The 14,211-nt window shown below is 38.7% G+C and overlaps 1 protein-coding gene across 12 annotated transcripts in view; it reads right to left on the bottom strand.

Moving 5' to 3' along the window:
- brsk2a (BR serine/threonine kinase 2a) overlaps positions 1-14,211 on the bottom strand; it is a 173,019-nt gene that overhangs the window by 42,472 nt on the left and 116,336 nt on the right. For all 12 annotated transcript variants that reach the window (XM_080304876.1, XM_026176443.2, XM_026176445.2 and 9 more), the window contains one exon: positions 11,684-11,824. In XM_080304876.1, the coding sequence (XP_080161002.1) occupies positions 11,684-11,824 (141 nt within the window). The remainder of the gene's footprint in view (positions 1-11,683; positions 11,825-14,211) is intronic.

Below are 14,211 nucleotides of genomic sequence, written 5' to 3'. Positions count from 1 at the left end.
AAGTTAAACCTGACCACTCCTGTAAGATGCAAAAACTGTGGAATAAATTTTTTGTTACATCTTTTCACATCGGAGTCCCGTGGAGTTCTTTTTCCTCTTCAAACTGACGTACGCGAGTGAATCACGGGAAAACTGGTCTCACGGCTTAAACAACTTATATCGAGCCAGAACACTGAAGCTAGGTTGTGGATGGGTCTTTCAGCATGACAATGACCCAAAACATACCGCCGAGCAATGTTTCCTCTAAGCTGCGCGCGTGCGCAATTGCGCACTGCTGGCACGGTCTGTGCGCACATAAAATCTGCGTTGCGCACAAAAAAAATCTAACCTGAATTGAAATTAAAATTAAAACTTTAACAATTCTGTTTTGTTAAAGAATTGGAGAAAAACAAACCTCCAGGTTCATTATGACATTTATAAAGAGAAACTTCACAATTATAATTTACAACTGAGGAATGCAAGGAGGTCCTACTTCTCTGACATCATCACTAAAAACAGCCATAATGCTCGGGTCTTATTTTCTACAGTTGACAGGCTAACAAACCCTCCTGTGTCAGTGGCAGCTGAACTTCATTCGACCATGGCCTGCAATGACTTTGCCAAATTCTTCACAGAAAAAATCCAAAAAATTAGACAAGCAATTGGTACATCAACAGCAGATCCAGGATATGTACTGTGTCCACCAAAAAACTGTTTAAACACCATGAAACAGTTTCAACCTATTAACAGCAAAGACCTGGAGGACATCTTAGGTCAACTGAACTCCTCCTCCTGCTGTTTAGATGTCCTGCCAACAAGTTTTTTCAAAAAGGTCTCAAAGACTTTAGAGTCAGACCTGTTACAGATCGTCAACTTTTCTTTATTATCAGGTGTGTTTCCAGAATCACTAAAAACTGCTGTAATCAAACCTATACTGAAAAAGGACAATCTTGACAAGACACAAATGAACAACTACAGGCCGATCTCAAATCTCCCATTTTTAAGTAAGATCATTGAAAAAGCAGTTTCTCAGCAGCTCAGTTACTTCTTAAAACAGAATAATTGCTACGATGCCTTCCAGTCAGGTTTTAGACAGAACCACAGCACTGAAACTGCTCTGACCAAAGTGTTTAATGACATATGTCTGAATACAGACAGTGGAAAAATGTCAGTCCTAGTTTTACTGGATCTCAGTGCAGCATTTGATACAGTTGACCACAACATGTTACTCAAACGACTGGAGAACTGGACAGGTCTTTCAGGAACTGTACTAAACTGGTTCAAAACATACTTAGAAAACAGGAAATACTTTGTATCAATAGGTAACTTCACATCTGAGCAGACAAGTATCACATGTGGAGTTCCCCAAGGTTCCATCTTGGGACCCCCTCTGTTTAACATCTACATGCTCCCACAGGCACAGATTATAAACAACAACAAAATAAACTATCACAGCTATGCAGATGACACACAAATATATATCACAATGTCACCAGGAGACCGAGGCCCTGTACAGGCTCTTGGTAAATGCATTGAGGAAATCAATGACTGGTTGTGCCACAATTTTCTCCAGCTAAACAAAAACAAAACTGAGGTAATAGTTTTTGGCGCCAAAGAAAAACGATTACAGGTCACCAGAGAACTTCAATCTATACATCTAAAAACCACAAACCAGGCGAGAAATTTGGGTGTAGTGATGGATGCAGACCTAAACTTAGAAAAACACATTAAGACAATAACAAAGTCAGCTTACTATCACCTCAAGAATATTTCAAGGATAAAAGATCTGATGTCTCAACAGGACCTGGAAAAACTAGTCCATGCATTCATCTTTAGTAGGCTTGATTACTGTAACAGCATCTTTACAGGTCTACCTAAAAAAATCAGTCAGACAACTACAGCTCATTCAGAACTCTGCTGCTCGAGTCCTCACTAAGACCAAAAAAAGTGGACCACATCAGTCCAGCTCTGAGGTCTTTACACTGGCTGCCTGTCCGTCAGAGGATAGACTTTAAAGTTCTGATGCTGGTCTATAAAGCTCTGAATGGTTTAGGACCAAAATACATCAATGACCTCCTGACCCAGTATGAACCTTCCAGATCCCTCAGGTCATCTGGATCCGGTCTTTTATCAGTTCCCAGAGTCAGAACCAGACACTGAGAAGCTGCATTCAGCTTTTATGCTCCTTATATCTGGAACAAACTCCCAGAAAGCCTCAGATCAGCTGAAACACTCAGTTTATTTAAATCCAGGTTGAAGACTCACCTGTTCTCAGCTGCATTTGAATAAAGCACCAAATCCACACTTTAAGCTTAAATTTCAAAACTTACATTTAACTACTGATTTTATCTACTGTTCTGATTTTATCTGTTTTGATTTTATATACTGTTTTGTTTGTTTGTTTGTTAATTAGTTAGTTTATTTGCTTGTTCTAATCAATTTTAAATCATGCTTTTTATTTGTTCTTGTTTCTAATGTCTCTGTAAAGCACTTTGAATCACCTTGTTGTTGAATTGTGCTATACAAATAAACTTGCCTTGCCTTGCCTTTTGCAGTGTTAGACAGTAAGTGACTGGCTGCTCCCGTATGGGATTAGAACGATGCCACCTTATCCCATAGTCCAGCCAATAATGTGATTCACATTCGTATATATGCAGCCAATCAACGTCGTTGACAGGCTATGACAGCGTCCTTATGTGTAGACACCGGTGTTTTAGCTAGCAAAGCGGCGTGGCTGATGTGGAGTGAAGCCACGTTAATGACAACGTGAACAACCATTGGAGATGTGAGCAGGACAGACGGAACAATTGACAGAAAAAGTGTGGACTTTATACCAGCTTTTAAATTGTGTTGATCGGCCACGTAAAACCAGAGTTATGATAAAAATATCTGCAATGTTTGGTTTTCTTCCTGAATACTACCGTTGTTTATATTTACTGCGGGAAGAAACGGTAAAAACTGCATTTTATAAAGAAAACGCTCGAAAGCACTCTCGGCTTGTGAGCAAAAACAAAACCAAAAAGACCGCACCCTTTACTATTGGTTGAAAAAAGTACCGTGTCGACCAATCAAAAAATGATATGGCAACATGGCATTTAGTTGTTTAGGAAAGGGGAAGTTTTAGGAGAGACGGCGGTGTTTTAAGATGTGAGAGATTTGCGAAGTTTAGCGCAAATCTTGCGTAGTTAGTGTGTAGTGTAGTCAATAGTTTTGTTGTGTGTGTCAGAACAATGAGGCGAGTGCTGAATGTTACAGGTGTTACAGCAGTGATACATCTCCTGTTGTCAGGCCTGCAGGTATCAGGCTGTTGTTCTCCTTTATCTCATAGTGGACAGAAATTATTTTTGGAGTGGCACAAATAATTTGTGAGGCATCAAATTTGATGCAGAACAGCTGATTGTTCTGTAAATAGTTTGAAATGTTTGTTTAAAAACACCTTGGCTGCATTTTTAGGTAAACAGCTGCAAAAAACTTTGTTGTTTGCATAACTCAGTTACTTTTTTGACCAATGTTGGGCAATTAATTATATAATTACTATATAATTAATTGCCCAACATTGGTCATTATATACTGTATTTTGCAGACAGAGTTACAGGACTCTCTCCCAGACCACAGACTCATAATACAAGTCAGAGCTTTATTTAAAAAAAGGAAAAAAAAAAGAAAGTTGTGTTTTAAAAATTGAAGTTCAAGTTATTTTTACTTCCAATAGTGTTAACATACTACACAGGTCAGGTCAGTGGGCTAAAGCAGTTAATTAAAAGTAGTCTAACATAAATGTAAATGCTGTAATTTGATTATTTTAATAAACCATGTAACCTGGGTGGATTGGATACTGGTGTGACCACAGTGCACACGTCTAATGTTGCTCACAGTGGTCCAAGGGACCGCTCAGGGAGTTTGTATGTTCGCTCAGACACATGAAAAATTAGAGGGAACATTGCCGCCGAGCCAACAAAAAAGTAGCTAAAGAAGAAGCACGTTAAGGGAGCGACCTCGCCAGTCTCCAGACCTCAGTCCTACAGAAACTCTGTTGAGGGAGCTGAACTTTTAAGCTGCTAAGTATGCACAACCAAGAAACCTAAAGGATTTAGAGAGTTTCTGTAAAGAGGAGTGGGTAAAAATCAGGCGAACAAGAAACGTCGTGTTACGATTGGGGATCAAATGCTTATTTCACTTAAGTTAAATCAATTTACATGTGTTTTTCTGGATTTTTGGTTGACGTTCTCTCTCTCCATTAAACTTAAACTACAATATAAATGAGAGCGTGGTCATTTCTTTGTAAGTGAGCAAACTTCCAAATTCTGCAGGGGATCAGACAGTTATTTCCCCCCCCACTGCATATATATTACAGTGTTGTCCACATTTCTCAGCTGAACACAATGCATTTCATATGATTTGTATACTGTTTGAAAATATTTTTTTTTTGTCATGAACCATTTTCACATGCTTTCAAAACTGTCAATCAGGACAGAAATACAAGGACTGAAGAAATGTTGACATAATTTTAAAGTAAAAGTCCACATGATACATACATTTAAGTGCCAGATTTGAAGCCCACACATTGCTTTAAGACTCATTTGATCTTCTATTTGAGTGACATTAAAAAGTTCACTTGGGCAGCTGCCAAAATCTTTACACAGATGACGTACACATTTAAGTAATTACCTGTCACAAGACTTGCATTTAAACTGGATCAGTATCAAGAAGCAAGACCTGCCTGTGAACGTCTCCCAGTGCACCACTTGTGTCATCTCCTCCAGTTCTATTTAGTCCTATGGGGGGTTTGAGCAACAAAGGGGCATTAATGCATTGTTGCATATAATCTAGTTACTAAAAGTGGGATTACAATGACAGCCAGAACAGCAATAAACAAACTGTTTGCTTGTTGTGCCAAATCTGTGTGTGCAACTCAGCGTTTGCTCTTAATCCAGAGGAGTTTGACTAGGGATGATAGGATGAGCAACGGACCTTCAAGGCAGAATAAACAGACAAGCTGCCAGAAAAGCAGTGGAGTGAAAGAGTGGCATAGATATTTAAAAACCTAGAGTAACACCAGCCATCTAATCCATGGTGCCATGCAAGTGTAAAATTCCTTTAAAGTGTTTATCCATGCCTTGTACGAAATTCGACTGCTCGGGAGGCTTCAACATCATCTCTTATCTGGTCATCTAACAGCATGTCATGTCTTTAAACTGTTGTTTTTGTTTTCCTGCACTTGATCTTATTTTGTTTTCCTATTTCACAGCCTAATTTATTTTACCTTTCTTTGAACAATCATCCCCTCACTACCACTAGCCCATTCCCCCTAAATCGAGGACCATAAACCAACCCACTACTTTCATTTTCCTTCTTCCTGCTTGATTTTCCATAACCATTTCACCCATCCCATTTCCATTTTTCCATTTCACCTCCTCTCAACATCAATTTCTCTCCTCTCACAAAGTTACACTTCAACAGTAAGTGGCACTGCAGGAGAAGAAAATATCAGACAAATACAAAGACAAGAAGAGAAAGAGAAAAAAAAAGGTCTGTGTTTGTAGGAGCCATCAGCTGTAATGATAGGCTATATGGCACAGGCTTTCTACAGGCAGGTAAGCAGGCAGCCAGACTATCATCATGGACAGCTCTCCAACAAATATCGGCAAACCCACAAACAGCAAAGAAATTGAGATATTGATGACCCTACTTGTTGAACATAATTAATTAATTAACATAAGTAAAAGCCAGCCAGGCTTCAAATGGTGTAAAATCGTGCATGAGCCATGCACGTTTGTGCACTGATGAGAGCTTATCGAGGTATGTGATCATTTTTGTCTTTGTTTGTCTTCACACTGAGTCTGCAAAAACTACCAAGACATACTTCACGAAACTGTGGAAGCAGTGGAACACTGTTAAAGGAATCAGTCTTCTGAATTGTGGAACAGATGCATTTGTTTTACTGCAAAAGGGCATTGGGCATGGATGCTCTTTCAGAATGACCTATTCTATACTTCACAAATGAATTGGAACAATAATTAACAGTCCATATATCTACCACTATGTCACTATGTTATCAGCGGGGCTTGAGATATGTGCTCCAAATACATCTCCATTCATGCATGTGGTTGGTTCTCCCTCCGGAAGGGAGATATGCAGCGGCTAATGACAAAGTGTGGGAGAGACAAAGTGAGGGAAAAAGGTGGATGTGGATGATATGCGGGATTATGCTACTGCGTGGGTTTAATGTGACTTCTGGACCAAGCATTTGTTTGTCATGTAGGTGGCAGCAATAATGTGCACATCATATTATCAGGAATAGGAAAAGGAAAGACTGCGTTAATATGTGTGAGCACATAAACGGAAGCTTCCTTGGTGAAAGGGTTAGAGTTCCCACAGGTGGAAAGACTACTTTGGTTAGGGTGAAATAGTCTTTTATTCTCATCTGTAGACAGCTTTGAATGTGTCCATGCAGATAAAGCTGCGAATATAAGAATAGAGACATTGGGAACTGGGTTCATCATAGAAAGCTTCACTGTAATTTAAAAAAGTGCATCCAATTATGACACTACAATTAAATGCATTAATATGTGTTGTTGAAGACTGACAGAATCATGTTACTGTGACTCGTAAGTTAAATGAAGAAGTACATTTCTGAAAAATTGTATGACATCTTTGAAACATTGTTACACTGTTACTGTGACCTTGAGCAACAAACTGCAACTCTAGAAGTGCTGCTCTCTAGTTGACCTCTGATGTCCCTACAGGAGCAAGTGAAAGACAAATTTTTTACAAAGATCAGTAAAATGTCATATTATCATAGGCACGCTGTGCTCTGATCTGTGCTCTAACCAGTCTGCCAGTCAGTCCGTCTCTGTGTGAGTCACAGGTTTGCACATCTCACTTCAGAAGACTTCAAATAACAAATACAAGGCATGTCTTAATGAGAAGGAAAGGGGGAATAGGAAGCTAGTTTGACACTAGATCTATATTTATGCTTTTCTCTCACTGCTGCAGCATCTATTATGCATTTCTTCCAATGAAGATTATTTTCGCACATCGGTTTTTACCCCAGCTGTACCTATCTTTGCCTCATCTCCCTTGGCAGCTATCCCCGTGTGCTTCACTTTGTCCCCTTCTCTCCCTAAAAAAAAAAAAAAGACTAATCTGAATCAGGGAGAGAAAACACTGAGTCATAAAACCCCCATTTTCCCCTACATTATTTCATTTATTTCAAGCCTTACATCCATCAAGCTGAAGAGATCTTATTTGGGGATAAGACGTGGGTGGAAAACGGAAGCATGAGGAAATGTGAAGAAGTAAAAATGAGAGAGAAGAAAGGTTGAGGAGCATGTGTTTACCCCCACTCTGCACGGTGAGTCACAGAGAAAAAAGGGGCACTTCAATGGCCTGCGTAGGTCTCCTGTGCAGACAAGTCAAAATGGAAGGAATGATTGCAGAAACGCTTTTTTATTGAGGGGATGCTGGGATCTCACTAGTGAGAATGGAAGGGAGGTGAGAAGGGCTGCGTCTGCCTGTCTGTTTGGCCCTAATTGAGGTTGGGAGGAGGGCGAGTCGGTGTAGCAACACTCCCAAATAATCCTCCTCATGACAGATTTACAAGGCAGCATTTTCTGAGAGTGTTAGTGAGGGGATTTGAGGAGCTAAGACAGTGAGACAGCAACAAAGTAAAACAGGGACGGAGAGGTAAAACTGCCCAGCTCTGATAATCTATCTTTGTGCATGCACTTAACATCAGCTCCAGATGCTTCCTCCTAATTGATCTAATCTGTTCTCACAGCCATTATCAGAAATGTATTTACATGGAATGATAAAAGACTTCTAATTTTTATTCCTTCCTAAGGTGGAACAGTTTTGTTCTATTTTTGCTTGTGCAACAATTATATTGTGGGGGGAGGGTTCACCCCTCCAAGTGTTCCAGTTTAAATGCATCAGCATCATTTGATGGTTCAGACAATAAAATAAAGGTGACTGCATCATCTAAAGATAGTTCAAGTGTAAAGTTAGTCTGAAGAAAGCAGCAGCTTGTGCACAAGAGCTCTCATTTAAAAAAAACAAACAAATAAGTAAATAACAACAGCCATACTGGAAGAGGGTCGTTTATAAACTATGTAGTAAAATACAAATAATATCTAATCATAAGAATTGCACTGTATAATTCCATGACAAATTACCTTAATTTTTCCTCTTAATTAACTGTGCAACATTATACTAATCTACATTGGAGCCATTCACAACTACGCTCCAGGTTAAAAGGAGTACTGAATGCTGTTTTTCACTGGCTTAGAGTCGTCTCTTTCATCAGTATAATACTCTACTGTGCACGGAGAAATAGAAAAGCCTCTGTGTCTCTTTGTAGCACTTTCAGCCACATAGCCTTGGCACAAAAGTTATGATGGGCATACATTATCATCATGAGTTGACTGGCTATAACTGGAAACAGTTATAGTGCCAATGAAAAATGCAATGGCCATGGCCTGGCCATGGCTACGCTAGGGTTTTATGATGATCTCCTAGTTTAAATCTCAAGCCCTTGCCAGTGATGACTATCACAGTGTGATCAGCAAGAAAACAAAATCATAATGTGCTGGATAATGAGCACATTTTGATTGTTACTTCTGCAAGTAAACACGGACCCTGATCTAGTCTTTGCCCTACGTTGTGTACAGCACCTTAGCTACGCTTTACTGTTTATTCAAACATTAATTTTGCTGAAGTGAAATCTGACTCACCACGTTGACTCAGTTGACACAAACAACAAAAGCAGAGTGAATACTCTTGTTCCAAAGAACTTTTATATGCATACTTTGGCAAATATGCAGGTAGATAAATATGCAGGAATTTTTAGCTCGTGAAAACAATCAGCACATTTACTAAAACAAACATGACTCCAGTTCTATTATTTTTTAGTTCTGTTGTGTAGCAGCAGGTTTGTCTACTGTACTTCATGATTGGCCTCAGGTACACGGTGTATCAATAATTTAATAATATGAATGTGATGGTCTTTTGCCACAGTTTTGTTTTGAGTTTTGTTCTCATAACTTTTGAATTCTATTCACTTAAAGAGTGTATTTTTGTACCATTTTCCTTCCCATTTGTCCTTTTGTATTATGTTTTAGGCTGCTCTCTGAGTTTTGCATTCTGGTTTATGGTGTGGCTATTCTCTTTTTCTCCTTTTCCATTCTCTCTTTTTTTGACTTTCTAGCTGACTGGTTAGACTTTCTATCTTCATCTTTATTCAGTGTGAAGTGCTCTTTTTCTTTATTTTTGTTTCAAACTTTGATTGAACATGTTCAAGTCTGACTTCTTGCTTAGGTTTTCTGTGCTAGTACTTGGAGTTTAGAACGCCATTTTAATTCCTTCTTATTCTACTGTGTGTTGAATTTGTTTTTCTAGGGACAAGTTAATTTTATAGGTTTTCTGGTACAGATTGTTGTCTTAGTCCTCCCTCCGTCTCCTCTAATCCCTTTGTATTTCCCTGTCTCATAATTGCACTGAAGTTTTTAGTATTTAGGTATAAGACGTATGTCAGTTTTACTTCCTGTCTGTCTTCCCTCGATTTCCTAATTGTTACCTTCCTGTGTCTCCTCCCTAATCAACCTTCTGTGTGTATAAACTCTGTTCTTCACCTGCCGTTCTTTGTGGAGCTCTCTGATTATATCCCCTGTGCGTTCCCTGCCAGCATATGGATAGCGTTTGATTTTTCCTTGTAGACGTTTCTGTTTTTTGGACTTTTAGTTCAGCCTAAATAAGCAGCTCCCTTTTTGTGTAATCTGTCTGCCTCGGACGTCCTGCATTTTGGTTCCCTCTCCAATTCTCCACGTCTCACCAAATTAACCTGTCATTAAGAATTTTTAACATTTTTCACTTGTGTGAATTTACTGTTATGTGTGTTATGTTACTAGATTATGTAATTAAACTCATCCTGTTAATTTTTGTTTTACATTAACAGACCCAGCTGTTATTTGATTTAGGAAATAATACACAAAGTATTTATAAATTTCAAGTAGCTGAATGTAGGACTATATTTTGTCTATATGTTGAATCTTGCAATTTCCTTTTGCAGCTTCTGGCAAGTAGCTGGAGATTTCCAGTTTTTATTCCTCAAGAAGGTAAAAATAAATGCATTTGATATTATTCAGCTCTATGGTCCTGGTGCTCTGCCATGTAAGAAGACGCTGATAAAACACAGAATAAAAGAATACACTCTAAAACACAGAAACAAACACACTGCCTTGTTTAGGAAAACAAATGTTCACTACGTATAATCTCCACACGACACACCCTATATACACACACACATAGAAAGCAAGAAACAAACACATACAAACAAACGAGGTTCCTAAATCAGTCTCCTGCTGACATGTTTGACTTCTGAGGTCTATATGATTGCCTCTAGCCTATGAGCTGGTAAACAGTTAAATTACCCCCCGAAGTCAAACAAAATGTGTCACGTTGGAGCATGTTATGGAAATTATGTTTAGAACAGGTTTACTGTCGTGCAAAAATAATCTTCCAAAAGACACAGAATATAAAATATAGATGGGTTCACTATGAAAACATTTCATATCAAGAAGAAGAGAAATGAGCACACACACTACAGCAGGTACGGTCATCCAGTTCTGACGTTTATTCTTCCACAGGATGTGTTTTTACTATTCCAGAGTTTGTGTATGTCTGTTTGTCCTCCTTCCTGATAAGAGGGTTTCTACTCTTGCCTTCACTCTGCCTAACCTCGCAGGTTTGCAGAAATAAATAGAGACACCTGAAAAGTGATCTGAGACCTTTGCACAGGCCTAATTTATCATGTTACTGAGAAAAAAATGTCCCTTCTGCTTCTCGCTGAATCATATTTTCAACTTTTCAAGTTAACACCACATCTTTTTCACTGATTTGTCATGGCTTATCTGCTTCACGATAAACAAACTCATATTTCCTTTTGATTTTGTTTGAAAAGAATGCATATAGATTCAGATATGTGTCTGAGATTCTCTTTGCCACATGTCAGCGATACTCACAAACATGTTGCAAAATAAGCAATATTAAGGGCTTTTTTTCCATTCTGTAATCTCCATAATGAATGATTGGTATGAAAACTAAACAGCACTCCAAAGATCTGAATAAACTGACTGAAATTTACATTATAGATTCACTTTAGGAAAAGTCTGCATCTTTCCAGAAGTCATTACTGGGGAACTCATTATTTGTTCAATGTTGTATGACAACCAAATTGACTTTGTTACGCCTCCTGGGTATGATAGTTTTACACATTTTTTAAATGTAACTGATGTTTTTTATGGATTACACATAATGAATGTGCCTCTTATGGGTTTAACTCCAAGTATCTCAAATATTACATCTAGTCTGTGGTTTTCACAAAGTTCTTGTATTACAGTCCTATTTGTATGTATGCAGAGGACAGCTAATCTTATTACAATTTTAAATTCAATATTTTTTCTTACATCTCAAATATTGAAGCATTTATTTTATCAATGTATATTTGAGAATATGAGTTTTATTTATGTCAAAACTATATTTGTTTTCCAAATGTCAAAAACACTGCTGAGTATCAATGAAAAAAAAGATTGGACTGTTTCACTCAGTATCTTTATTAGCTCCTGTTCCATAAGTGCAATCCAACCCTTTACACCCTCCACAGTAGCAGCAGCTATGACAGGATGTTTTTCATGAGGATGTCACTTACCATATGGAATGACTGTGGCAAAAATCCAAGGCAGACATGATTTGTCTGAAAAATTTCCTGGCCTCTTTAGGTGTTAACCTGCCTTTCTTCACCAAGTAGTCGAACAGTTCACCACCAGACACGTGTTCTAGCACGAGGTACCTGAGAAACAGAGAGGAGACAAAGAAATAGGAACGAAATCAAGAGAGTACATGAGAAAAAACTCTCATACATGCACCCAGAAAGAAGAAAAATACCTGCCAGAACAAATACCTGCACTCTCTACAAAGCCCTAAAGAAAAGAAAAACCTTGGACCTCTAAGGTTTCTGAGAAATGGCGCAATGGCAGGATGATAGTTCCCTCGAAGCACATAGATTAAAGACTAACAAGCTTTCAAATCTTTATCTTTGAAAAACTATATCATGCTGATTAATCTTTTTTATAATTCTTTGGCGATCTATTGTCCATCTACTTAGTTTCATAGCACACACACACACACACACACACACACACACACACACACACACACACACACACACACACACACACACACACACACACACACACACACACACACACACACACACACACTCCTTGCCATCACTTCATCATTTCATGCGGCCCTTCGTCAGGTGGCCTTTGAGTCTGTGTGGCCAAGCATTCTGTCATCCTGACTGTGTGGCCATGCTCTGCAGCTCAAAGGGGAGAGGGAGGAGATGAATCTTCACTGACCCATGCCTGCAGCTGCGTCTGTGGATTGAAAGCAAGGAGTGCCCCGGCCCTGCTCCGATCTCAACTGCTCATATATCCTGTACTCAAACTCACTCCATCTTCACTAGGACAAAGTGAAATCCAGACTGATAGTAAAATATTCTGTCTCTCCCCTTCTGGATATTAGGGTGCACATGGGTCTCTTTCATTTTATTAACATATGGCGTCTCAAACTGTAACTAGTGACAGCGCATGTGCTCATTGAGCAGCCCTCAGTCCAAAGGCAAAACCTTTGTTGGAAAAGCCTCGGCAGCTTTGGCAAAAATAACAACCAGTCCAAACACAAGTGAGTGATCACAAATTACAAAAACACATACATTTTGCATGCAGAATAAGGATGGCTACAAATTTAATTTCTCTGTGAGGTAAGTTTTCTGGTCTGTGACTTAAAATACTGGCGTTCAGGCAGGATGCTCCACTGAGTTTACCCTAAAAAAAGATACATTTTTGTTACTGCTGTAATTCCTCCGATTATTCTGTTTTAAATTTGTATTTGTCTCTGAAAAAATAGCTTTATTATGATGCAAGAATCAGGATTTCCCTTTCAGATTTAATATTATATCTAAGCTAAAGTATTCAAGGTTTAGGAAAATTCTACTACTACTATTAACTCTTATAGACATACAGTTGTGGTCAGAAGCTTTCAGCGAAGACCAAAAGAACTGTAGACTTACACAAGTTGGGAAGGTCTCTTGGAGCTATTTGGAAACAACTGTAGATTCCAAGATCAACAGTTCAAACAATTGTATGCAAGTACAAGTTATTCAGAAGTGTCACAACTGAATAACTTGTACTTGTCTGGAAGCCCTAAACTGACAACCTCAGATGAGAGGAAACTGGTTAGGATGTTCAGAAACAACCGAGGAACCCCCAAGGCTCAAGCCTGCCAAGAACCGGAAACAACAGTGTCACACGGTGAACAGAGTTTTACATAGCCATAGACTGTGAGGGTGCTAACCAAGATAAAAGCCCCTGTCCCAAAATCCACACCCCTGGGCTCGACCAATATTAGCAGCTGCCCACATGTATAAGCAAAATGTCTTCAAGAAAAAAGATTTATTGTCAGATATGGCTGTGTAGGTTCTCAGTCATCTAGGTCACGTTAGTCTAAGGAGCTTGGAAAGAAAGCGACTGAACTTTTTCTTGAAGTTTCTTGAAGATGTTTTAGCTCTTATCCAAGAAGCTTCTCCAATTCTAAAGTTCTAAATTTCTAGAACTATATAAAAGTTCTAAATCTAAATTTTACTGTCAAACAAAACAAAAAACGAGCTGTTTGACCACAATGACAAGCAGTATGTTTAGAGGAGTAAAGGTGGGGCCTTCAAACCTAACCAAACTATATCAGCTGTCAAGCATGGTAGTGGAATCATCATGTTATGGAGCTGTTTTGCTATGAGTGATACTTGTAGATTGCTCAAAATTGATAGAAAAATTAGGATTTTTTTTCAGCTTCATATCAAGAAAATACCTGGTCCTTGTCCTCTTTAATCTCAGTGATGCCATTGCTTACAACATCCCCTACAATGCCTGCACTTCTGTGCTGGCACTACACTGGTTCAAAAATAGACCATTCTGTGTCAGCTTTGGAAACAATTCTTCTTCCACAGCTACACTTTATTGTGGGGTACCTCAGGGTTCCGTCTTAGGTCCCAACCTGTTCTTACAACTTCTTCTTTGGTCAGAAATCTTGGTGTGATATTTGAATCTGTGTTTAAGATAAGCAAATTAACTCAGTGGTTAAAAATAGCTTTTTCCTTCTCTGATTCAGCTCAGCCCA

This window comes from Astatotilapia calliptera, chromosome 7 (assembly GCF_964374335.1).
Source record: "Astatotilapia calliptera chromosome 7, fAstCal68.1, whole genome shotgun sequence".
In the NCBI taxonomy this organism is placed as follows: domain Eukaryota; kingdom Metazoa; phylum Chordata; class Actinopteri; order Cichliformes; family Cichlidae; genus Astatotilapia; species Astatotilapia calliptera.
The sequence above is the reverse complement of the archived record's forward strand: the minus strand, read 5'-3'. Positions and strand labels throughout refer to the sequence as shown.